This window comes from Panthera uncia, chromosome D2, assembly GCF_023721935.1.
Source record: "Panthera uncia isolate 11264 chromosome D2, Puncia_PCG_1.0, whole genome shotgun sequence".
In the NCBI taxonomy this organism is placed as follows: Eukaryota; Metazoa; Chordata; class Mammalia; order Carnivora; family Felidae; genus Panthera; species Panthera uncia.
The window spans coordinates 43,033,325-43,060,904 of NC_064818.1; the positions used below are offsets into that span (position 1 = coordinate 43,033,325).

Sequence of the window (27,580 nt, forward strand, 5' to 3'; positions counted from 1 at the left end):
GGAGCAGCACCAGGGGTAGCGGAGAGAGAGAGAGACGGGGCGGGTCTCTGAGGCAGGCTCCGGGATGCAAGGGGAGCCAAAGGGGACCCGACGCAGCCGAGCGTCGCGGAGCAGAGCCAGAGCCGAGGCTCGCACCCTAGCTAGCGGCGCAGACCTCGGTGGGAGCCCATCCCCCGCCCCGCGGGCCCGGCGCTCAGCCGCGAGTCAGGCAGAAGGCTCGGACTCTGAAGCCTAATTCATGGCCGGAAACCGGCGCAGCCGTGACCGCGGCGCCTGGACGTGAGGAGCCTTCCAAGCGGCCGGCGTACTCAGACTCCCCACTCTGCACGGAGCCTTCACGCGCGAGCCCGGGCTGAGAGCCCGCTCCTGGCGGCCCGCGCCGAACCAGCTCTCTCTGCCGCCTGGTGAATGCCTCCGGCGGGCCACCACCAGATGCAGGGTTAACCAGTCTGGGCTCAAAAGCCTGGGAGGAGGTGGCAAGACTGATACGCAGCTCCCCCACCCCCAAGTCCCAGACTGGGCTCCACGTGGCACACCCAAGATTTCGCGGAGACAGCTGAGACTTCCTGGACCCCAATTCAGCGGAAGCTCGGTCTGGGCGCGCCTGGCAGAGCCTAGTGTAAGGGGCCGCTGGAGAAAACCCAGGAGCGCCCCTTGGCCCTGTAGTCGGTCAGCCAGAAGGTACCTGCCATGCCTTGCGCTGGAAGCAAGGGACCTGGAGAGGCTTAACAACAGACCTTGCCTGGAACTCCCCGTGCAGTGGGAGAGGCGGACACCTAAACAGATCATTAAAAGATGTCACGAGGACCTTGAATGAGCCATGTATACACGTGGCCAACCATGCGAAGAAGAGCCAGGGATGGCTTCCTGGAAGAGGTGACAGTTCTAAAAGCTGAGTGGAGGTTACCAAGGGAGAAGGAAGAGAGGCCTCCAGGCATTGAACACTGGTTATCCAGCCAAGGCAGGAAGATAAAGAAGTGTGTGTGTGTGTGTGTGTGTGTGTGTGCGCGCGCGCGCGCACACACGCGCATGGGTGTGTGTCTCTCAAGCTGCCAATCACGGAGGAGTCATTGACAAATGTTACTTTGGAAAGGTGGGGGAGGTGGCTGTGCAGAGAGGACCAAGTACAAGCTTGGAGAGCAATGAGGCAGCCCTTGCAGTGGCTGCTGGGGCTGACTCAGCCTGGTGGGGGCAGCCTGGTGGAGAGTAAAAGCTGGGGTAGAGAAATAGCAAGGAACCACACGAGCAGGCAAACGGCTTCCAGGATGAGGGGCCAATGGGCAAGAAGAGAGGAATGACCAGGCCTGAAGGCAGTTGGGCTTGGGGGCTGGGTGTGGTGCCCACACAAATGCACTTCCTCGAGAAACCTATCTTTGGGGCCTTAAGTTATAAAGTATGCCCCACCCAGCCTCTCCAAACCCCCACTCACCCATGCCTCCATTCTTATCCTCTCAAAATTCCACCATTTGCTGGCCAAAAAGTTATAGAAAGTAGAGAAATAAAGGATGGACTTTATTATATAACAATTTGGTTCTTATGAGACTGTCCACCTTGAAAAGATAGTGGGTGTGGTCATCCAGTAGGTGCTCAAACCTGAGGTCAAGAGCCACAGGGTCAGAAATCCCCAAACTCAACTTGTTTGGGCCTCTGCAGTGTGTTAGTAAAGTATGTGATACTTCTAACCCAGTTAGAAGTTTCCTTGGTGTATGTAGTAGCACTAAGAAGAGGTAGCATGATTGTAGCAGGCCAATCCTCAAGACCTCCCTTCTAAATATTAAGAAAGCAACGTATCAATACACACAGTTTTGAGGAGACTTCTGTCAGTTTCTAGTTTGGATGATGAGGTCCCTCTGTTTGGGGCCATGAGGGTTGTGACTCGGGTTGGAACCCCCTGGGAAGCTGTTGGCCTGGGGCAACCTCCCCTCCTGTCCTAGGTAGCCTCTCCTCCTCTACCTTCCACAGAGTGGGGTCCTCCGCCATCCCCAGATGCTCATCTCCTAGTGCTCATACTCCTACACTCCCCAGCCGGGCTGGATTTCCCTGCCAGGCTGGAATGGCCTGGGTTCCGCTTGCCTGGCCACAAGGGGAAGTCTGCACAGGTCACATTTCTCCTGGAGCTGGGAGGCAGGCCCAAGGGTCACTCCTCCCTATGCACACCCACCTCTAGGCAAGACTGTTAATCCTCTCTGCCACCTGAGGTTGGGACTGCCAGCTTTCAAGGACATTGGCTATTATTGGGGGCTTTATCAGGCTCATCAAACCCTTAATTACTTATTGATCCCAGCCAGTCTAGTCCCTTTAAGTCCTAATAACCCCCTGAGACCACAAAGCTGCCTCCCCAAAACCAGGCTCTTGGTGAAGCGGTTCTACCTGATGAGTAAGATCACCCCCACTGTAATAACTTGGCTGAAGAAGATAGATTAGCAAACTCTGGGTCATATATTACCTACCCATTGCACAGAAAGGAAAACCGAAACTCAGATAAAGGAGTGACTTACCCGACACATCAGGTCAGTTGCTGGCAGACCCAGGACTCAGTCTTCTTGATTTGCTCCTAACTACACAAAGATGTATTCACAGAAATTAAAAGTGAGTCAATAAATCCTTCTTTTGCACAGAGTTCAGCCAATACAGGTGATTACTTTTACTAAAGAGATATTCAGTTATACTGATTGTAACTACATTTATTTAGCGTATACCACAGGTGGGCATTGTGCCCAGTACACTACATCTTACCTGTGAGGTGGCACTCCCATTTTGCATACAAGGAAATAAAGAAGGCCGTAAAAAGATCGATTGCCCCTCAGGAATCTCAACTGGAAGGCTGCTAGAAGCCAGTAGTTTACTGATGAAGCTACAGACAAACCTCAAGGCAAAGTGAGAGGCCATGGTGGTTGGCTAGGAAGCCATGATCATTGTAACTTAAAGCTTTGTCATTCCAGAAATGCACACCTCTCCTTTCTCAACCCAGCCAATAACTGTGCTACGGAAGGGCCAGCTGGAATCCTGTCTGCCCAACCCCTGCAGAGGTGCCCCTCCCCAATGTTTCCTCCCAGAGAGCCCCCCAAATGAGATATGATACTGTACCCTGAAAAACTGCCTTCCTCTTCCCTCCCCAGCATAGAGCCCACCCAGAACTTCTAAGACAATTCAGCCCAGGCCCTACGTGAAGGTTGCTGCTGGCAAGAAAGACCAAAGCCCGGCTTGGGGGGATTCTGTGCAGGCTTTGACAGAGAAGACACGGTCTCCCAAGTACACTAGGAGGAGGCCAACCCAAGTCCTGAGGTCATCTCCCTAAGGTGGGGTCTGCCAGCAACTTAGAAAGAGCCAGGCTTGGAGCCCTGCAGCCTGAGTTCCAGGCTGGGCCCGTGGGCTCCAGAAAACCCACCCTCTGCCAGGATTCTGAGCTCAGAAAACTTCACTGCCACTTGCCCCTTTTAATCCACTGGGTTTTTCTTTAAAACAAAAACAAAAACAAAACAAAACAAAAAAACAAAAACCTGTATTTATCGCTTATTCCCCCTTTGGCTCTCCAGTTCTATGTAAATGGCCCACCTCCACTTTGTCTTCCTTACCCTTTCTTGCCAACCTCTTTCATCTCACTTTCACGGTTTCTCAGCTTATATTTATTTTATTTGATCTTCTTTTATATTACCATATTTTTTTATTTTCTTTTACTCTTGGTTAGCCTCATGGGCTTTTACTTTCAATTTCCCAAGCCAGCAATCTTTTGCATCGCTCATTCTACTATTTGAGCCTTCTATTCATTTGGTTTTCCTGAGGTTGGGGATGGGGGAGTGGAGTCACCAGGGCAGGACCCACTTGTATGCCCCATTCTCTGCCCACACTCAGGTGCTGCACCTTCTCCGGGTACCCTCTCTGCTGCACTGCCAGTGGCACAGTATGGCACCCATGGCTGGCAGCCCAGGTAGAGGAGGACTTCTGCTTGCTGGAACCATTCCCAGTGAGGAGGAAGAAAACTGTACATTAGTGTGTCCTCCCTAGATAGAGCACCTTATTTTTGCAGGGTAGAGACCCCTTCTTTATCCTCATTATATGGTCAGGAAACTAGGGCCCAGGACAGGGCTCTCAGTCTGCTTAAAACCAAGGTAGTCTAAACAGTTACCCGCATAAAAAGTTACTTCTTTCGAAAAAACAAGCTGGACCACAGACGTCTGGCCCCTGGACCCATGCTCTCTAGGCAGGGTGGGTGGTAGAACCAAATACCAGCTCAGGCCCATCTGGGGCTCTTATACTGACTTCCAGGTTCCCCTTGGCCTCCTGAGAGTCCAGCAAGGTCCATCCTTTCTATAGGCTCCTCTGAAGATCAGACAAGGCAGGCCAAAGAGCACAAAAGCATTACCGCATGCCAAGGGAGAGCGAAAAGAAGGAAGGAAGGCTCCCAGGAGGGATCCCTGTGGCCTGTCATTCTTAGTCTCGGGCCTCCTGGGGCAGTCTGAGTCCCAACCTCCTCCAAAGCAGTGATCCTCCAGGTGTGTGTTCCCCAGCCTGGATCTGGAAGGTCTTCAGAGGAGGCTCAGGGCCTTTGGGGCTCTAGACCCACCCCACTTCCCATGTCTTGCACGTGGGTATTCTGGGTCCATTGCTTGTGAGGAAAGCGTTCCACAGATGAGAGTCTAAAGTGTAAAAATCACAGCCCCAATGAGTCTCTCCCTGAGCACAAAACCCCTCCCATGTTGCCTGTTGGAGTCCCTGCTTCCCAGTTACACGGCCTGGGGAGGCTTTTCCCTCTTTCCCCAGCCCCTGAGCCTTAGCTTTTTTGCATTCGGAGGAGCTCCCATTTCCCCAGGAAGGACCAAGTAGCAGGGAACTGAACCCTGGCCTGTCTGTCCGTCCCTACAGCCAAACTCAGGGCTCCACACCCTCAACAGCCACTGTCCAGGGCTCCAGATCCAGGACACAGAGCTCCGCAGATGCCCCCGTCCCTCCCACCACCGCCCAGGGCTCTTCCTGCCCCTGCCCTCCACCGCAGTGGGCTCCATGCAGGTTGAGCTGAGACTGTGGACTAAGGAGAAAGGTACACATTTCAAGCAGAGAGAACAGCAAGAGGGAAAGAGTGGAGGGAGAAGCACATGAAGAAATGCACAGGGGAGAGAATGTGAAGGACGAGTTGGTGGAATGCCCTGGGCAGAAGTTGCCAGAATAGCCCAGGTGAGAGATGCTGAGGCTAGATTCACTGGTCCCCATACACAGAGCAGCACCCCGGGTGTCTCCACAGCCAGAAATATGTCAACTGTGTGTCTTCAGTGGGTGTCCTAGGGGAGGGAGCCAGAAGGCCACTGGTGTGCAATGGAGAGTCACGATAGAGGGGTGAGGCCCTTGTCCCCGGCCACCAGGGAGCTCACAGGAGACTCCAACCCTGGCTCTGCCAAGAACACTCTGTGCCAATCATATGTCCTCTGCCCTCCGCAGGGATGGGGCTGCAGGTGTTCACAGGTGAGGTGAGGCTCACTAGACCCCAGTCCTGGCCTGCTCCACACCTGTAAGGGGGTACTCAAGTGTCAACCCGCACACCGACTGGCAGCTACACAGTGGAGACCCAGGCCACTTTGTTGACTGAATGTGAGAGGCCCACCACCTCCCACCTCATCCCATCCTAAGCCAGGTGCAGCCCAGCAGCTCGCACCAACCCGGACCTGCAGTCTCTCAGAGCTAGCCCCTCCTATTTTCCCATCGGAGTGGGGATTAGGGAAACTGTATCTGCCTGGAGCCCTGGGTCGTCTGGCAGATAACCTCTTCCCCAAACCCAGGCCTCCTGCTAGAAACAAGCCCTAACAGATCAGATCACCCTGCTCATGGACACACCTATTTCCATAAGGAGGTTTTCTGGCCTGTAAACCTCTTCTTTTATCTGGAGATGAAATGAAATTGTGATTGATTTTTTTCCAGTCTGGTTGTCATGACGCATTTAGCACCCTGTAAACCCAAAGGACGAACGTTCTACCTCCCAGGGATGTTCCTAGGGACTCGGCTTGGAGCAGGGGCTGCCCAGTCGACTTCAAATGAGGTGGGGAGACAACACAGGCCCTGGAGCCACTGGTAATAGGCTGTGCAACCTTGGGCAAGGTCCCTAACTTCCCAGAGACTGCTCTGGAAAAGAGAGTCCCAGGGTGTTGGTGGGAAAACAGGGGTGGTAGGAGGGGGCAGAAGCCCCAGCAGGAGGCCCCCAGGGGAGGAAGGGAGCCTGTCTGTGTCTAACCCTTGCCACATTCCATGCCTGGGCACCACAAACACCTCACTGAGAGGGGGCGCCCACAATGCAAGAAGGAGAAACAGTGGAGATGGGGACAAGGGTCTGCAGACTGGAGGCCCTCACAGTCTACGCCTCCCAGCTCCTCTTCAACCGTCTCCGGGATCAGAACAGGTCAATGACAAAAGGGAAGGAGGGGGACACTTCCTTAGGAGATGAGAACAGAGGGGAGGGGCAGGGCTCCACCACAGAGAGGCCCAGACCTCCTGCTCATAAGGTTGGTGGTCACCACAAGGCGCTGTGAGAATGGGCTTCTCATCCCCAATCTGTAGACACGATCACTGAGGCTCAAAGCAGTAAAGTCACTGGACCGTTAATGGGTATGATATACTGAAAGGTGGCCCCTCAAAAGATATCCACATCCTAATCCTCAGAATCTGTAAATGTGACCTTATTCAGGAAAAAAAAAAATGTCTTTGCCAATGTAATTAAGGAATTAAGACGAGGAGATTGTCCCGGATTACCTGGGTTGACAACAAATGTCATCACAAGTGTCTTTATAAGAGAGAGACAGAGGTAGACACACAGACAGAAGGTGACGTGATCACAGAGGCAGGGATTGGAGAGATGCAACCATAAGCCCAGGGACCGTCAGCAACCACCAGGACCTGGAAGAGGCAAGGACACATTCTCCCCTAAAGCTTCTGGAAGGAACGTGGTCCCACCAGATTTCAGACCTCTGGCCTCCAAAACTATGAAAGAATAAATTTCTGTTGTTCTAAAGCACCCAGTTTGTGGTCATTTGATACAGCAGCCATAGGGCATGAACACAAAAAGGAAGCCAGGATGCGAAGCCAGGTGGGTCTGGCGTGAGCCCCCGGGGGCCTGTGCAGGGGGACAAACTCCAGCTTGTTTGCAGAGAGAGGCCCAATGGCCAGTGGGCCCAGCTTTGCATTAACACACATCCACCCCTCTTGCAGACCAGCAAATAGAGACAGCTAGGGCAGGCCGGCAAGGCAGCCCGCGGAGGGAACAGCCCTTATGGGGCAGCCATGGACTTGCACTTCACTGCGTGTTCTCAGAGCAGCACTAGCCTGAGGTGGTCCACACACCAAGAGGCACCGGAATCATCAGGAGAGACCTCCAGCAGTCCAGCTGCTGTGGCCTTCGCTCTGCTCTTGTGTCCCATGTAGCAATCTACTCCTACCCCCTTTTTAAACCCCCAAAAGCCCTTTTCTCCTCTATGCAAAAGCTTGTTTTAGGGTCTGGCTTGATTTAGAAAATGCCAGAAGACGTGGAGAAGAAAATTATAATCACTCATCACACCACTTCCATGTTCTTCTGCAACCTCCTTCAGCTAAAAGCAGCCATGTGACTCTTTCTGACCAATCAGACATTGGCTGAAGCTCTGCTCCTGGGTAATAAAAAGGCAGTGCCTCGAAGGGGAAAAAGTTGGCTCTTCCCCCTTCTTCTCTCCAACCTGGAATGTGGATGGGAGATCCAGAAGAGAGGCTGCCATCTGGTGACCTTGAGAAGCCAAGCGTGGGACTGACAGCCTCATCCCAGGATGGCAGAACCACCGGATGAAAATGGTAGGCTTTTTCAGCTTTGGACACATGAGACAGTTAAGCTTTTGACTATTTAAGGTACTGCAGTAAATTGTCAGTTACTTGTAATACAAATCCTAACTGATATCACCAACCAGACATAGCCACTGTTGACATTATGAGTGTTTCCTCTGTGCTTTTTTCTATTCAGATTTTTTTTTTTAAATAGAAGCAGACAGAAGTACCACTATCTGAAATTATTTAATTTTTGCTTGTTTATTGTCTGTCTCCTCCCTCTAGAAGATAAGCCTCATGAGAAGAAGAATAGTATCTACCTTGTTTATAATTGTATTCTCTGTATCTAGAACAATGTCTGGTATGTCTAGATGTTCAATAAATGTTAGTTAAATCAATGAATTAATTAATAAGTGAATGAACATTCTAATATGAGCACTTCCCCCGCCATGAAATTGTTTTCTGAAAACATGATTTTTAATGACAGATTGCAATTCTAGTCCACAGACCTATCATACTTTATTTAACCAGTCACTTGCTGTGGGATGGTTTTTTCCCACTTTTACCATTATAAACAATGCCCCTGTAAAAGTGCTTATACAGGCATGTTCAGCTTTTATGCAATTACTTTTTTTAGGATAAATGCCTAGAAAGGTTATGCATAATTTAAATCTCTTAATATGTATTTCTAAAATTGCCCTCAAAAGCTGTTTTTTAAAACCAATTTACATTTCCATGACCGATTTATGAAAATGTTTCTCTGTACCTTCACAACACTAGGCATTGTTAATTTCTTGTGTTTTGTTTATTTTGGTAAGTGAAAAGTTGGGTCTCAAAGTTGTTTTAATGTGCATTTCCCGCTCACTGGGGTCACTGAGTGCTCTCTGTCAGTTCATGGCGCTTTGACAGGTCTTTTCCTGTCCCAGGTTCCTAAAGAAGGTGAACTGCATCTGTCATCATCTGCTAGAGGTGTGTGACCACAGATGGTGACGGTGGGGTCCCCTTGGCCAGTGTTCAAGCCCCTCCAGGAACTATGAGGGAGGGCAGCCAAGGGCTAGACCCCTAGAGTCCTTGAGACCCCAGGACAGGGATCACTGACCTGAGACCTTCTTTAACTCATGCCAGGCCACTCCTGTGGTCCACTACTAAGAGCCATGTGAGACAGATAGGAGTCCTGATGCAAGGCCCAGAGCCTGGCACAGGCAGGGCCAGGACTGATGTTGGAGCCAAGGGAAGCTGATGCCAGGCCCTGGGACACCTAGGAGGCTGTTAAAAAACTTCTGAGGAGCATAGAGTAGGTTAGAAGAACAAACAGGGGAGCATTCCAGGAAGGACAAGCAAAGGCGCTGAGCAGGTTCAAGAATGGCATGTGCTCACGCCCAGATCAGCCCTCTCTTCAGGACCACACAACCAGCCACAGACTGGATCAGAAGCCAGTGGCCACACTTTCCCTCAGTTGGTCGCACTTGCCCAGATAACCCCCCGCCTGACGCCAGCCCTGTCTAACCTACTTTCTACGGAAAGCGGTGGCAGAGGTTAAAACATTTCCTGCCCGTCACTCTGCAGCCGGCCTGAGCCAGGCCCTAGGACACTGTGCCATTACTCCCATTTCACAGATGGGGAGATGGTGCATGGGAAGCAGTGCACGCGAGAGCTCCTCCAGGCTGCACAGAGGCAGAGAAATAAGGAAGTCGCGGGGGCCAAGAGCCTCGCGCAGGTGAAGGAGAGACGCCAGGCCAGGAGAGGAGCCCGGGGTCCAGCAGAGACCGCGCTCACCGAGCCCTCTTGCTCACGGCGCCCGCCGGGACAGAGGGGACAGTGCGAGGCAGCTCCCAGCTTCCGAGGCTGGACCTACTGAGCTGCCCAGAGGCAGCCGTGGTGCAATGCTGCCCCCTGCTGGCAGCTGGGAAGCAGACCCGGCTGCGACCCGCAAGAGGTCACTGGAGAGAGGGGGGAACAGGGAAGCAGGCGCCTTGACAGGACCTGGGAGAGCTGAGGGCAACTGGGCTGTTGGTCAGAAGCCAGACAACCCTGGTCTCAATGAAAATAACAGTAATAGCCAACATTTACTATGATCCAGGCACAGTCGTAATACTTTACACTCATTTAATCTTCACCCAATCCTTAATTAGGAAGGCATGCTAGTTATTCCCATTTTGCAGAGGGGGAAACTGAGGTACTAGAAGATTATGTAACTTGCCCAGCTAGTAAGTGGCAGAGTAGGATTTGAACTCAGGCAGTCTGGCTCTACAGCCCTTTGAACCATTTGCTAGTCAGAAAGGGGACTGGGAGAGTTTGCTTTTATATGTCCCAACATAGTGTCACTTTCTGCGATTTCCTCCCAAGGCCAGGCGGCCTCTGCAGAACAGCAGACAGGTGTCCTATAGCACCAATTATAAACCCACCCTCTGCTTGGCCACGTGGAAGGACTGAAACCCTGGATTTCCTATGGACCTGGGACTACTCCGAGCCTCTCCAGGGAGCTTCCAAAGGCTAGGATCTAAGCTTGCCCCAGAATCCAAGGAAATGGGCTGGGTCGCTCTCATCTGAGGCCACCCAAGATCCAGAGCAGGAAGGGGGCGCAGGTGAGCCTTTGTGAAGAGCACTGTGTGCAGTGTTCTTCCTCCCACAGCTGGCGGCTCTGGTTCTCATCGTCTCTCAACCTGGTTACTGCAAAAGCTCAGTTCTCTCCAAACCACAGATCAAATTATGACATCCTGCTTAAAACCCTTTCCTACAATTCAACAACAACAAAAAACAAACAACCCAATTAAAAAATGGGAAAAGGGGGATGCCTGGGTGGCTCAGTTGGTTAAGCGTCCGACTTCAACTCAGGTCATGATCTCATAGTCTGTGAGTTCAAGCCCCGCATCGGGCTCTGTGCTGACAGCTCAGAGCCTGGAGCCTGCTTCGGATTCTGGGTCTCCCTCTCTCTCTGCCCCTTCCCCGCTCACACTCTGCCTCTCTCTCTCTCAAAAATAAATAAACATTAAAAAATTATTTTTATTTTAAAAAATGGGAAAAGGAATTAAACAGACATTCCCCCAAAGAAGATATATAAATGGCTAATAAGCATGTGAAAGATGCTCAACATCTTTGTCATGAGGGAAATGCGAATCAAAACCACAGTGAGATAGCACATCACACCCATAGGATCAAAAAAATATCAATCAATCAATCAATAACACATGTTGGCAAGAATGTGAAGTAATTGGAACCTTTATGCACCATTGGTGGGAATGTAAAAAAAGTGTAAGTGCTTTGGAAAATAGTATGGCAGTTCCTCAAAAATTAAAAATAGAATCACCACACAAGAAAAAGAACTTTGTAATTATGTGTGGTGATGGATGTTAACTAGACTTATTGTGATTATTTTGAATCATTAAGTTGCACACCTGAAACTAGTATGTCAATTATATCTCAATTTAAAAAATCCTAGCAAAATACAGACTTAAAAAAAAAAAAAAGGATTACCATGTGGTCCAGCAATTCCACTTCTGGGTATATACTCAAAAGAATTGAAAGCAGGATCTCAAAGGGATATTTGTATACCAATGTTCATAGCATTCACAATAGCCAAAAGGACAGGGGCGCCTGGGTGACTCAGTCGGTTAAGCAGCCAACTTCAGCTCAGGTCATGATCTCACAGTTTGTGAGTTTGAGCCCCATGTCGGGCTCTGTGCTGACAGCTCAGAGCCAGGAGCCTGCTTCAGATTCGTGTCTCCTTCTCTCTCTCTCTCTCTGCCCCTCCCCAGCTTGTGAGTACTCTCTCTCTCTCTCTCTCTCTCAAAAATAAAAATTAAAAAAAAAGTTTCACAATAGCCAAAAGGAGGAAGCAACCCAAATGTCCATTTGGTAGATACGTGGATAAACAAAAGGTGTTATATATATTTATTGAATATATATAATACGTATACTGAATAATGGAATGTTATTCAGCCTTAAAATGGAAGGAAATTCTGATGATTTTTATCAGAATTGTGGATGATGTTCATTATGTGAAGTGAATAAGCCAATCACAAAAAGGCAAACACTGTATAATACCACTTAAATGAGCTTCCTAGAGCAGTCAAATTCATAACAACAGAAAGTAGGCTGGTCATTGCCAGGAGCTGGGGGGAGGGAGGAGGGGGAGTTGTCTAATGGGTACAGATTTTCCGTTTGGGAAGATCAAGAAGTTCTGGATAAATGTTCAACTCTGCATTTCTGTGATAGCTGTTTTACTCAAAATTGATTTGAAAATTAATTTTGTTGAAATTTTTATATTTAATCATACAAAATGGTGTTTAATGTATGGAAGTATGAAACACATAACTGAATTGTCCAAATAATATTTCAATCCAGTGTATTTAGGTACCATGAATGTTGTGAATGATAAAGCATACTAAAATGAGTTATATTTCTTACCACTAATAAACATAATAGCTCCATTTTTTTAAAAGCTCCATTTGTTTTGTTTCTTATATTCCTCATATGAGTGAAATCATATGGTATTTGTCTTTCTCTAACTTATTTCACTTAGTATTATACTCTCTACCTCTATCCATGTTGTTGCAAATGGCAAAATTTCATTCTGTTTTATGGCTGAATAATACTCCATTGTGTGTATTTACCACTTCTTCTTTATCCATTCATCTATCAATGGACACTTGGGCTGCTTCCATAATTTGGCTATTGGAAATAATGCTGCAGTAAACATAAGGGTGCATGTATCCCTTTGAATTTATTTTTTTGTATTTGGGGGAGGGAGGGTAAACACCAGGTAGTGCAATTACTGGATCATAGAGTAGTTCTATTTTTAACTTTTTGAGCAAACTCCTTACTGTTTTCCACCAATTTGGCTGCACCACTTTGCATTCCCACCAACAGTGCAAGAGGGTTCCTTTTCCTCCACATCTTCCCCAACACTTGTTCTTGTGTTTTGTTTTGTTTTGTTTTGTTTTGTTTTGTTTTAGCCATTCCGACAGGCATGAGGTGATATCTCATTGAAGTTTTGATTTGCATTTCCCTGATAATGAGTGATGTTGAGCATCTTTTCATGTGTCTGTTGGCCATCTGTCTTCTTTGGAGAAAAGTCTGTTCATGTTTTCTGCCCAATTTCTAATTGGATTATTTGGGTTTTGGGGTGTTGAGTTCTGTAAGTTCTTTATATATTCTGGATACTAACCCTTTATCAGATATGCCATTGGCAAATATCTCTTCCTTCACTAGGCTGCCTTTTCATTTTGTTAATGGTTTCCATTGCTGCGCAGAACTTTTTACTTTAATGTAGTGTCAACAGATTATTTTTGCTTTTGCTTCCTTGCTTCAGGAGACATATCTAGAAAAAAGCTGCTACAGTTGATGTCAAAGAATCAACTACTGCCTGTGTGCTTTTCTAGGATTTTTATGGGTTCAGGTCTCACATTTAGGTCTTTAATCCATTTTGAATCCATTTTAGTGTATGGTGTAAAAAAGTGGTCCGGTTTCATTCTTTTGCAAGTAGCTGTCCAATTTTCCCAACACCATTTGTTAAAGAGAATGTCTTTTTCCCATTGAATGTTCTTGCCTCCTTTATTGAATATTAATTGACCATGTAATTGTGGCTTTGTTTCTAGGCTTTTTATCCTGTTCTATCGATCTATGTGTCTATTTTTGTGCCTGTATCATACTGTTTTGATTACTACAGCTTTGTAGTATAACTTGAAATCTGGAATTGTGATACCTCCATCTTTGTTTTTCTTTTGCAAGATTGTTTTTCCTATTTGGGGTCTTCTGTGGCTCCATACAGATTTTAGGTTTATTTTTTCTAGTCCTGTGAAAAATGCTATTGGTATTTTGATAGGAATTGCATTAAATCTGTAATTGCTTTGGGTAGTATAGACATTTTAACAATGTTTGTTCCTCTAACCCATGAGCATGGAATATCTTTCCATTTGTTTGGGTCATCTTCAATTTTTTTCATCAGTGTTTTATAATTTTCAGAGTACGGGTCTCTCACCTCCTTGGTTATGTTTATTCCTAGGTAGTTTATTATTTTTAGTGCAATTGTAAATGGGATTCTTTTCCTAATTTCTCTTCCTGTGGATTCATTATTAGCATATAGAAATGCAACAGATTTTGGTACACTGATTTTGTATCTTGTGACTTTAATGGATTCATTTATCAGTTCTAATAGTTTTTTGTTGGAGTCTTTAAGGTTGTCTATAGAGAGGAGCAGGCCATCTGCAAATACTGAAAGTTTTACTTTCTTACCAATTTGGGTGCTTTTATTCCTTTTTCTTGTCTGATTGCTGTCACTAGGACTTCCAGTACTATATTGAATAAAAGTAGTGACAGTGGACATCCTTGTTTTGTTCCTGATCTAAGGGAAAAGCTCTGTTTTTCCCCATTAAGGATGATGTTAGCTGTGGGGTTTTTATATGTGGCCTTTATTATATTGAGGTATTTTCCCTCTAACCATACTTTGTGGAGGGTTTTTATCATGAGTGGATGCTGTACTTTGTCATATACTTTTTCTTTGTTTATTGAAATGATCCTATAGTTCTTAGCCTTTTTCTTACTGATGTGATGTACCACATTGATTGATTTGTGAATATTGAACCATCCTTGCATCCCAGGAATAAATACCACTTGATTGTGGTAAATGATTTTTAATGTATTGTTGAGTTCTGTTCTGTTGGCTAATATTTTGTTGAGGATTTTTGCATCTATGCTCATCAGAGATATTTGCCTGTAATGCCTTTTTTTTTTTTTTTGGTAACATCTCATTCTGATTTTGGTATCAGAATAATGCAGGCCTCATAAAATGAATTTGGAAGTTCTCCTTCCTCTTCTATTTTTTTGGAGTAATTTGAGAATAGATATTAACTCTTCTTTAAATGTTTGGTAGAATTCACCTGGTCCTGGACTTTTGTGTGTTTGGAGTTTTGGATTATTGATTCAATTTCATTGCTGGTAATTGGTCTGTTCAAATTTTCTATTTCTTCCTGATTTAATTTTGGGAGGTTATATGTTTCTAGGAATTTATCCATTTATTCTCTGTTGTTCAATTTGTTGGCACATAATTTTTCATAAATTATCTTATAATACTTTGTATTTCTGTGGTGTCAGTTGTCATTTCTCTTCTTTCATTTCTGATTTTGTTTATTTCAGTCCTCTCTCTCTCTGTCTCTCTCTCTTTCTCTCTTTTTAAAATGAGTCTGGCTAAGGGTTTGTCAATATTATTGATATTTTCAAAGAACCTGCTCCTGATGTAATTGATTTGTTCTACTGTTTTTTTACTTTTTATTTCATTTATTTCTGCTCTGATCTTTATTATTTCCTTCCTTCTACTGGTTTTAGGTTTTGTTTGTTCTTTTTCTAGATCTGTTAGGTATAAGATTAGATTGAGATTTTTCTTGCTTCTTTAGGTAGCTTGTATTGCTATAAACTTCCCTCTTAGACCAGCTTTTATTCCATCTCAAAGATTTTGGACTGTTGAGTTTTCATTTTCATTTGTTTCCATATAATTTTTTATTTCTTCTTTGATTTCTCCATCGACCTACTCATTGTTTAGTAGCATGCTATCTAACCTTGATGTATTTGTGCTTTCTCCAGATTTTTTCTTGTGGTGGACTTCTACTTCCATAATATTGTGGTCAGAAAAGATTCATGGTATGACTTCCATTGTTTTAAATTTGTTGAGACTTGTTTTGTGGGCTAATACACAATCTATTCTAGAGAATGTACATGGGCACTTGAAAATAATGTGTATTCTGCTGTCTTAGGATGGAATGTTTTGAATATATCTGTTAAATCCATCTGGTCCAATGTGTCATTCAAAGCCACTATTTCCTAGTTGATTTTCTGTCTGGGTGATCTGTCCATTGTTGTAAGTGGGGTGTTAGAGTCCCCTACTATTATTGTATTACTATCAATTACTTCCTTTATGCTTGTTATTAACTGCTTGAAGTATCTGGGTGCTCCCAGGGGAAAGTGGGTGATGGGTATTGAGGAGGGCACCTGTTAGGATGAGCACTGGGTGTTGTATGGAAACCAATTTGACAATAAATTATATTTAATATTAAAAAAAGTATCTGGGTGCTCCCATGTCGGCTGCATAAATATTTACAATTGTTAGATCTTCTTGTTGGATTACCCCCTTAATCATTATATAGTATCCTTTTTTGTCTCTTATTACAGTCTTTCTTTTAAAGTCTATTTTGTCCAATATAAGTTTTGCTACTCTAGCTTTCTTTTCACAACCATTTGCATGACAAATGTTTCTCGACCCCTTCACTTGCAATCTGCATATGTCTTTAGGTCTGAAATGAGTCTCTTATAGGCAGCATATAGATGGGTCTTGGCTTTTTATCTATTCTGTCACCCTAGAGACATAACAATTTTAAGTTTATATGTACTGAATAACAGAGTCTCAAAATATAAAAAACCTAAAATTATAGATCTACAAAAAGAAATAGACAAATCCAAAATCATAATGAAAGAATTTTTAACACACATAGACAAATCCAAAATCATAATGAAAGAACTTAACGCACATCTCTCAGTAATAGAAAAAGCAGTCAAAATCATTAAAATTCAGTGAAGAAGTAGGCAATTTGAATAATATTATTATTAACACATTTGATCTAATGGACACATATAGAACTCTGCACCAATGAGAGCAGACTACACATTCTTTTCAAACATACATAAAACGTTTACAAAAAGATCATGCTTACTTGAAATAGTATTAAACATAATTTCTGAAAATAATGTAATTAACTTGGTAACTGATAACAAAAAGATAATTAGAAAGCCTCCATGTATGTGAAAATTAAGAAATCTACTCCTAAACAGCCCAGTGGACAAAAAGGGAATGACAAATGGAAATTAGAAATACTTAGAACAGAATAACAACAAAAATACTACATATCAAAATTTGTGCTTCTGTCAAAATAGTCCTTAGGGTACTTAGAAAAAGATTTATATAGTCTTGAATGGAGAAAGGCAGAAAATTAATGAGAAAGCATCCATTTCAAATATTAGAAAAAGAAAAGTAAAAAACTCAAAAAAGTAAAGAAAATAATATAGAGTATAAATTAATAATATATAAAGCAAGCATACAATACATACAATAGAACAATAGAGATGTTTTTAAAAAAGCCAAAAGTTGGTTCTCTGAAATTATTAATAAAGTTGAAAACCCCTGGTAAGACTGATCAAAAAGGGAGAGAGAGAGAGAGACAGAGGGAGAAAGAACACACACACACACACACACACACACACACACATACCCAAGACTAAGAAGAGAAACTTAAGATCCTATAGACAATAAAAATAATGAGGAAATATTATGAACACATATTTGAAAATTCAGATGAAATGGATAAAATTCATTGAAAAATACAAATTACCAAAACTTATACCAAAAGAAATGGAAAGTCTGAATAGTCCTATAATTATTAAAGAAATGTAGGTTGAGTGTCCAACTCTTGATCTCAGCTCAGATCTGATCTCGTGGTTTGGGGTTCAAGCCCTACATCAGGCTCTGCACTAATGGTGTGGAGCCCGCTTGGAATTCTGTCTCTCCTTCTCTCTCCCCCTCCCCAGCTTGTGTTCTCTCTCTCTCTCTCTGTCTCCCTCTCTCTCTCAAATAAATAAACTTAAAAAAAAAAGAAATGTAAATCTTCCAGGCCCAAATGGCTTCATTGGTGAATTCTGCTGAACATTTAAGAAAGAAATAATGTCAATATTACAAAAACTTTTCCAGAGAATAAAAAAACAAGAAAAAGAAAACACAGCCCAGCTTTTTTATGAAGGCAGTCTAACTTTAATACTAAAACTTCACAAAGAGAGAGAAATAAAAATTACAAGTCAATCACTTTCATGAAAGTAAACACAAAAATTCTAAACAAAACATTAGCCAACAAAATCCAACAATATACACAGAAGGATAATTCATTATGACTAAATCTGGTCTATTCTAGGAATGACGGTTGGTTTAACATTAGAAAATCAATCAGTTATATTCACCACATTGTAACGGATTGAAAGAGAAAAAAGAGATAACATTTATAGTCATACCAAAAACTACGAAAAACGTATGGATTAAATGGGACAAAAAATGGAGTGCCTGGGTGGCTCAGTTAGTTGAACGTCTGACTTTGATTCAGGTCATGATCTTGTGGTTCGTGAGTTTGAGCCCTGTGTCAGGTTCTGTGCTGACAGCTCAGAGCCTGGAGCCTGCTTCAGATTCTGTGTCTCCATCTCTCTCAGCCCCCCCCCCCCCCCCCGGGCTCACACTCTCTGTCTGTCTCTCAAACGTGAATAAATATTAAGAAAGCGGGGGGGTGGGGAGAGGAGACAAAAAGTAGGCAAGTAGAAATCTATTAATAAGGATAAAGGAGTACCTAAATAATGGCAAAAACATATGATCAATAAATATTGGAAGACTAAGTATGGAGTAGGTGTCAATGCCAATCAAAATCCTAGCAGAGGTGGGAATGCAAACTGGTACAGCCACTCTGGAAAACAGTATGGAGTTTCCTCAAAAAACTAAAAATAGAACTATCCTACGACCCAGCAATTGCACTACTAGGCATTTATCCATGGGATACAGGTGTGCTGTTTGGAAGGGACACAGGCACCCCCATGTTTATAGCAGCACTATCAACAATAGCCAAAGTATGGAAAGAGCCCAAATGTCCATCAATGGATGAATTCATAAAGAAGATGTGGTGTATATATACAATTCAGTATTACTCGGCAATCAAAAAGAATGCAATCTTGCCATTCGCAACTACACGAATGGAACTAGAGACTATTATGCTAAGCGAAATTAGTCAGAGAAAGACAAATATCATATGACTTCACTCATATGAGGACTTTAAGACACAGAACAGATGAACACAAGGGAAGGGAAGCAAAAATAATATAAAAACAGGGAGGGGGACAAAACATAAGAGAATCATAAATATGGAGAACAAACTGAGGGTTACTGGAGGGGTTGTGGGAGGGGGTATGGGCTAAATGGGTAAGGGGCATTAAGGTGTCTACTCCTGAAATCATTGTTGCACTATATGCAAACTAACTTGGATGTAAATTTAAAAATTAAATTAAATTTTTAAAAAATCCCAGCAGATATTTTGGTGGAGCTTGTCAAGTGATTCTAAAATTTGTGGGAAGTGTAAAGGGCCAAGACAGCTAAGTCACCCTTAAAGAACAAGATGGGAAAACTTACTCCACCAGATAGTAAGACCTATTACAATGCAAAAGAAGTTCATTGGTATTCATGAGCTAAGGACAAATAGACTGGAACAGAATGGAGGGCCCAGAAAGGACACTTAACAGAAACAGTTGATATCTGGCAAAGTGGACCACAGAGCAGTGCGGAAACTTTATTCTTCCTCATAGATGGTACTTAAATAAACTAAATAAACATATGGGGGAAAAAAACTACTACTTCACCACCACACACTAAAGTAAATTCTGGGTGAATTAAATACCTAAATAAGCAAGACAAAATTAGAAAGCTTTTAGAAGTTTAGAAAGTTTTTTTTTTTTAATGTTGGGTTTTTTTTTGTTTTGGTTTTTTTTTTTTTTTTTTTTTTTTTTGAGAGAGAGTGGCAGCAGGGGAATGGCAGAGGGAGAAGGAGACACAGAATCCGAAGCAGGCTCCAGGCTCTCAGCTGTGAGCACAGAGCCTGATGCAGGGCTCCAACTTGTGAACCTCGAGATCACAACCTGAGCCAAAGCTGGTTACTTAACCTACTGAGCCACCCAGGTGCCCCAGAAAGTTAGAAAGTTTTTAAGAGAATATTTTCATGACTCGGAGAGAAAAACTTCCTAAACAAGATTCAAAAAGCATTAGCCACAAAGCAGGGCGGGGATAAAAAGAGTGAAAAGAAAGCCATGATGGAAGAGCTCATCCCAAAACATGTAACTGACATTGGACTAATACAAAATATACACAGAACTCCTTAGTAGGAAGGAGTTTTTCAATAAGAAAAGCTCTACAACTGCAAGAGATGAAAATGATTATAAATTTTTCCTGCTCCTCTCATTGAAAGGTGGCATCTAATTCCCCATTCCCTTGAATCTAGATTGGCCTTAGTGACTCGTTTGACAAATATTAAGTAAACCCTACACCCAAAGTGGGGTTTGAATTCACAGCACCAAGATCAAGAGCCACACACTCTACCAACTGAGCCAGTCAGGCACCCCACATTTGACAAATTGAACGCTGCTGGGACTTGCAAGACTAGATCAAAAGAAGCTTTGCATTTTCCACCTACACCTCTTGCAATGTTTGCTGTGGGGGAAACTGGCTACAATGTAAGAAGTCTGATTGCCCTGAGACTTTGATGCTGTGAGGAAGCTATTCTCCAGCAGGTCCAAAGAGCAGCCATTGAAACATCCCAGCTGAGGCTGCACCCTGCTCAAATTAAAGATCCATGAGCCAAGTAAATTATTGTTGCTATTTAAATCATTAAGTTTTGGAGTGGTTTTTCATGCAGCAATAAAGAACCGAAATAGCAACCCAATAGAAAAAGGGGCAAAAAATTTGAATAGGCACTTTTCAAAAAAGGAAATCCATCAATGATGAGGGAAATGCAAATTAAAACTGGAACGAGAAACCATCAGACATCCACCAAACTACCAGAGTGTAAATTTGTATATCCACTCTGGAAACAGTTTGCTACCATCTATCCAAGCTGAGGATACACTAGGCCCTCGTCCAGCAATTCCACTATCCCCTAGAGACACTTCCACACGTGTACACAAATGACAGACACATAGATAAGCTAAAACTACAGAAAATATGAATGCTTAGACAGCAGGATGTCCACCTTTGTTTCATGCGTGAAGAAAGAGCAATTTAAAAACAGGTGATGTTGAGAAGGGCAAATTTTTTGTTCAGAAGTGTGCCCAATGCCATACTGTGGAAAAGGGAAGCAAGCCCAAGACTGGGCCAAGTCTCCATGGTTTCTTTGGACAAAAGGCAGTCCAGGCCGCTAGGTTTTCTTTTTTCTACGTGGGACTCCATCCCACGACTGTGAGATCATGACCTGAGCCGAAATCAAGAGTCAGACACTCAACCGACTGAGCCAGCCGGGCACCTCAGGCCCCTGGATTTTCTTACCTGGATGCCATGAAGAACAAAGGCATTGCTTGGGAGAAGAGACACTGATGGAATATTGGAGAATCCCAAGAAGTACATCCCTGGAACAAAAATGATCTTCAGTGGCATTAAGAAGAGAGGAGAGAGGGCAGATTTGACAGCTTATCTCAGGAGCTGCTAAGGAGTAAAGTTGGCCACTGCCTTATTTATTACAAAACAAAAATGTCTCATGACTCCTTTTATGTGTACCGTATTTAAGTTGATCTCATACACCAGAATCCAGATCATGAATGGCTGATAAAATATTTCTTTTGGACAGTCCTGATTTAAATAAGATTGGCTTATGGTTAAATGCATGTGATCAGTTTTTTGAACTTTGATAGTAATTCTGGGTCAGCAAGTGCTGTCACTGGTTTCCCCTTCTAGAGATACGATTGGAGGGGAGCCTGGCCGGCTCACTTGGTGGGCGACTCTTGACTCAGGTTGTAAGTTCGAGCCCCACGTTGGGTGCAGATATTACTTAAAAATAAAATCTTAAAAAAATAAATAAAAGGATTGGAATTGATCAGTAATATTCGTCCTTTCATAGAGATGGTAAATGCCATCTCTGAACCTATCGGAGATTGGTTTTATATTTAGATTTATGTAACTGGTCATATTAATATATTTAAATACTGAGGAAATCTTTTCACTGTCTCATAGAATAGCAAGATTTAGCTGTATTTCAGGTTGTGTTCGTTAGCCTGTTAAAGGTAAGGGCTGAGGATAAGGTGGCAATGTCCACTTTATCTTTTTGATCTTAACTGTGCCAATTTAATTAAAATTCCCTGCATCTAAAATGTTGCCTTTTGCTTAATGAAAGGCATTTTAGTATGGTTTATGTATAATATTACATAAAGAATATTTACTACTTCTCACATTTTACAGATAATCTATAAGCTCAGATGCTTTTAAAATTCAGTGTGACAAGTTATAGTAGCAAACTTGGCTTCTGAATTCTTTACTAAGTCAGACTAAGTTACAATTCAGGATTGTCTTCTAAACAGCTGTTCAGGAATGCAACTGCAGAATTACGGCATACGCACGATTGGTAATGGTGCTTTTGCCAGCTCATTAGAAGGATTAAAGTAGAGGAGATATATCATCAGCACAAATTTGTAAATTATATGATAAAGCTTAAGATAATTAAAAACAAAATCACAGATCATGAAAAAAAAGAAGATATGATGTTCAGAAACATAATGTTGAACAAAAGAAATGGAAACAAAACAAAACAGAAAGACTGTATGTAGTAGGGCTCCATTCAAATGAAGTTAAATAAGGGACACCTGGCAGTTAAGCACCCAACTCTTGATCTCAGCTCAGGTCATGATCTCGCTATTTGTGAGTTCAAGCCCCGCATCAGGCTCTGTGCTGACGGCACGGAGCCTGCTTGGGATTCTGTCTCCCTCTCTCTCTGCCCCTCCCCCACTTGCTCTCTATATCTCTCCCAAAAGTAAATAAAAATAAACTTTAAAAAATGAAGTTGGGGGCACCTAGGTGGCTCAGTTGGTTAAGCAGCTGACTTGGGCTCAGGTCATGATCTCACAGTTCAAGAGTTCGAGCCCCGCATCGGGCTCTGTGCTGGCAGCTCAGAGCCTAGAGCCTGCTTCGGATTCTGTGTCTCCCTCTCTCTCACTTCTCCTCCCCTGCTTGTGCTCTGTCTCTCTCAAAAATAAATAAACATTTAAAAAAATGAAGTTAAATAAGCCAGAGAAAGACAAATATCGCATGGTTTCACTTCTATGTGTAATGAAAAACAAAACAAAAAAGAAGTCGAAATCCTAGAAACAAAGAGTAGAAAATTGGTTGCCAGGCAGAGGCTGGGCCTGGGGGAAATAGATGTGACAAAAGGGTACAAACTTTCAATTATAAGATGAGTAAGATCTGAGGCTGTCGTGTAACATGGTGACTGTACCTGATCACACTGCTTTGTGTAACTAAAGCTTGATGAAAGAGGAGAAATTCAGTGTTCTCGCACACACACAAAAGTGAATACAAAACGCTTGGGTGGTTCAGTCAGTTGAGCATCTGACTCTTGATCTCAGCTCACGTCTTGATTTCAGGGCGCTAAGTTCAAGCCCCACACTGGGCTCCACACTAGGTGGATATTATTTATTTAATATATATATATTAATAATTAATAATAATTATATATATGGTGGATAAATAAATATTATTTATATAAATAAATAAATAAATAAATGTGGTGATGGATGTGTTAACTCAAAGGGATACCTTTCACAGCGTATACGTGTATCGTATCATAACATTGTACACTTTACATGTCTCACGAGACGAGCACTGAGTAATGTCTAGAAGGAGCAAATCACTGAGCTGTACACCTGAAACTAACATAACATTGCATGTCAAGAGTACTTCAGTAAATACATAAATAGATAAATGAATAAACATCTTACAATTTTATTTGTCAGTTATACTTCAATAAAGCTGGGGGGGGGGGATTAAGTTTTTAAAAATCAAATGAAGTTAAACGGCAGCCCAAAATGATTTAGGCATACATTTAGGTGGTAAAATTAATATTTAAACTGTTATCAGTGAGGCCAAATGGTGGTTACATCTAGGAAAGGATTCTGATTGGAGAGGATCACTGGAAAGATTTTTTAGGGTGTTAATAATGTCCTTTTTTTTTTTTTGCCCTGGGTGATGGTTACATAAGTACTTACTTTATTCATAAAATGGTACACATGTGTTTTGTGTGCCTTTCTATAAACACATTTCACAAATTAAAAAAAAAAAATCGTGGCGGGGGGGCAGGGAGAACTTCCACAAGTTGCATCTTGGCACACATATCCGTTCTCTCTCTGGTTGCTATGAATAAAGTGTACTCACTCCTGGAAAATCAAGCGTTCCAACATAGGATATTGTGTCAGCAACTCTCGCCTCTCTCGCATCAATATGTTTCTCTCTCTCTTGTAATTGGGTGCCTCCCATCCCCTTTAGTCATGACCCCATCTCTCTCCTTCCCTTTAAAGCAGACATCATCAGGAGCGCTTGGGTGGCTCAGTCGGTGAAGTGTCTGACTTTGGCGCAGGTCATGATCTCACGGTTTGTGGGTTTGTGCCTTCCGGCATCGGGCTCCATGCTGACAGCTCAGAGCCCGGAGCCTGCTTCGGATTCAGTGTCTCCTCTCTCCCCCTCCCCCACTCGTGCTCCGTCTCTCTCTCTCAAAAATAAATAAACATTAAAATAAATAAATAAACATTTTAAAAAATGTTAAAGCAAACACTGTCGGAGGTTTGTTTAGACTCACCTCCAACTCCTCTCTCCTGGCTCTCTCTAGAACCCACTCCAGTTAGGCTTTACCCCCACCATTCACCCAGACTGCTCTGCCAAGGTCACCAGTGGCATCCATGTTGTTACATCCAGTGGTCACTTTGCAGTCTTCGTTTTGTGCCATCAGCAGTTGCTACAGCTGACCATCTCCTCCTCTGTGAAACACTCTCTTCACTTGGCTCTTGGGCTCCCCCTTCCTGGTTTTTCTCTCACCACCCCAACTATTCCTGTCCAGTCTCCTCTGCTCCCCCTCCACCCCCACACACATGCCTTTGCTCTTTTCTTTCCACACTGACTCTCTGGATGATGTTATCCAGTTCCAAGGCTTTAAATACCATCTACATCATGACTCCCAAATCTTGATTTCCAGCCTTGCCCTCCCATGCATTTCCATCTCTTTAACCAATCAGCATCTAACCAGCATCACCACTGATAGGTCAAAATTCAGCTCTAACTGGACATGTCCCAGGGGAGCTCCTCATCTCCCTGTCCCCAAACCTGCTTCTCCTACACCCTTCCCCATCCCAGATAATTGCATCCTCCCGGAAGTTCAGAAACTTACGACTTTCCCTCAAACCCGGCATCCAATCCAGCAGCAAATCGTATCCTCTCTAGCTTCACCTTACATCTGAAATCCAGCCACTCCTCACCCCTCCACCACTACCACGGGTACTGGCCCCACCTCTCCTCTCCTGTGCCCTGCAGTGTGTTCGCCATAGCAACAACCACGGAGATTCAGTTATTGTGTATCAATCCTGTTCCTCCGGGGTGGAGAGCCCTTCCCCCCTCCTCTTTCTCCTTTCCTTTTAGAGAAAAAGTCCCCCTCCTCATGAGGGTTTCCTCCCTGGCCTCATCCCAGGTGCTCTGCCCACCCCTGCCTCTAGCACCTTGGCCTGTTTGAATCCCTTGAACACACCTATGCATTTGCTGTTTGCTCCACCAGAAGGCTCTGGGCCCAGATATCTACCTCTTCAAGTTTTAATCACTCGCTCCCTGTCAGGGAAGCCTTCCCAAATCGCCCGACTTAAATTTGCAGCCCTCTTTCCCAAAGTCCCTATCCTCCTTTCCTGTTTCATTTTCCCCCAAGGACTTGTTAATATACCATGCTTTTTAAAGCCTATGTATTTTATTATCAGCCTCTCCACACTAGACTGTAAGCTCCAAGAGGCAGGCTTTTTGTCAGTTTTATGCACTGCAGCATTCCCAGTCCCTGGCACATAGAAACGATCAGCCGCCACGTATCAAAAGAAAAAAGGTGATTTGCATAACCCGCACTGTAAAGCTGCAGGAGTGAGGACTTGCATCCATCAGCGATCTGATGAAGACCTACCTGGTTAACCACTTTGGAAACTGAAGGGGCGGGGCCTGAGATGGGCGGGATCCGTATCGGGAAGCCACGCCTCCAGTTCCGACCTTGCTTTTTCCAGGAATTCCCTAAATTCCTAGTGGAAGCCAGCTAGGTGGCAGGGCCAGAGGAACAAGAGGGCGCCTCTTCTCCTGGGGTGGCGGTCCGCGCCAGGCCTCTCAGGGCCGGTTGGCAGGACCAGCGTGTAGATCCGCTGCTGCCGCCAGGGGGCGACAGAGCCCGCTGGGCACACCTGGGCGCACCTGGGCGCAGGGGGCGAAGGGAGCCGCAGGGCTCCTCGCCTGAGTTTGCCTGGAGCCGCAGCCTCCCGCCCCTTCCTCATCTGAGCGCTGGGGCCGAGCAGGCGCATCTGACTGCTCTGGACCAAGACATGGGGGAGGAACTGCGGGTCCCAAGCGGAGGGACTCCGGCATTTGAGCTTAAACCTGACGGGTGAGTCGTTATCCAGGTAAAGTGTTCGAGTCTGGGGCGTTTGAAACTGGGCACGGGACTGTTCAAGGGAGAACAGTCAAGGCCAGTGTGGCTCAACTGAGGGGAGCAAAGCAAGGAGGGCTGCAAAGCGGAGGAGAAACTCGAGGTCTGGCCGAGGATTTGGGCTTTTTCTGAGAGAGCCACTAATAATTTTACTGTTTGCTAGCAGAATGACAGGATCAGATTTGTCTTTTAAGCATCCCAGATACACCTGACAATCTCATTTACTGCTCCCTTTATATTTCTGTCCGTAAGTGCCTCTCCCAAAAACTGAGGCTGGCTGTAACACCAGATATTTCTGGTGATGGCAGGCTGTCATCTGCCTGCCTATCCCTGTGCCACACTATGTGCCCAGTCAAAGAAGCCGACCTTGCCATCCTCAGTGCCCAGTGAAGGCAGCACCCTCCCTGCCCCCAGCACTGTGCTTATGGGTGTGAACAGCCGAGCCAGACTGGGTTTGTGATGTCAGTTCCTGCTACCTGCATGGCCTCCGGCAAGTTTTTGTGTCTCAGTTTCCTTGTCTGTAAAATGGGAATTATATCCATGTCATATGATTGTAGGGAGGCACTTAAAACAGTGCCCCGTATATTGTAGAGGGTTTGCTATTTGATTAGGAAGAACCGTGACGGGGGCGGGAGGGAGGGGAGCGAGTCCCTTGGACCTACTCTAACTGCAACCACAGATTTCTTTAATAAGCTCACCAGATTTTACAAGTTAAGTTTCTTTGCATCCCACCGTACGTCCTGTGAAAGCCGCCAGGTGGAGCTCTCACACTGGCAGCCCGAGCTCCGCAGAGGAATCAGGTAGGGAAGGAAAGTGGGCGTCAGAAAGACCTGGGATAAAAGACCAGCGACCCCGCCCCTCCCCTGAGGGCTGCGATGCAAATGGCCTGGGCTCCCGCGTTTACCAAGCTTCCCAGGCGATTGTAGTGCACCGCTAGGGCTGAGAAGCTCTGACCGAGAGAGGTCCAGCTGGGAGAGAAGCGGTGGTGGAGGAGGGCGGGGTGCTGTGTGAGCGGCGGGCTCAGGAGGAGGAGCGAGGGAACGACTGCGACTCCGGCCCTAGCGTGGGAGCTTGCAGCATGCTCCGGGAGCGTGCAGCACCGGGGGGACTGGGGAAGAGGCAGGCGCTTGAGCTGCGGAAGTCAGGGGCAGCAGGGCTTGGACGTGGCCCCCAGAGGTCACGGGGGACCTTGGCAGACAAGACGCTGGGTGCAGATAGAAGCCAAAACCGGAAAGGAGAGGCACCGAGGGAGATAGGCAGAGGAGGGTGTGAGCAGCAGGGCGAGTGTAGACAATTCCTCTTAGAAGCCTGTAGGCGTAAAAAGAAGGGGAGGCAGCAGACGGTAGCTGGAGGGACCTGTGGAGTCAAGGGAAGTTAGACTTGTTTTTTTTTCTAGGGTGGGGCCTCCTGGGCATGTCGGGGTGCAGGGAGAATCCTCCAGGAGAAAGAGAAAGGAAGGCGGGGGCGTGGGAGCAGGTCCCCGCGGGAGGAGAGGGCGAGGCTGAGCACTGTGGGCCCTTCTCGGAAGAGGAGGCAGGTGCTGTGGG

General features: G+C 44.8%; 1 protein-coding gene across 1 annotated transcript; it reads left to right on the forward strand.

Annotated features, from left to right (window-relative positions):
* The first annotated feature begins 840 nt into the window (after positions 1–840).
* Positions 841–21,038, forward strand: LOC125933126 (cytochrome c-like). Its single transcript, XM_049645994.1, is given in 7 exon segments — positions 841–876; positions 4,864–5,038; positions 5,434–5,457; positions 20,625–20,746; positions 20,861–20,909; positions 20,912–20,932; positions 20,935–21,038. Coding segments are annotated over 7 exon segments (531 nt in total).
* Positions 21,039–27,580: the final 6,542 nt, after the last annotated feature.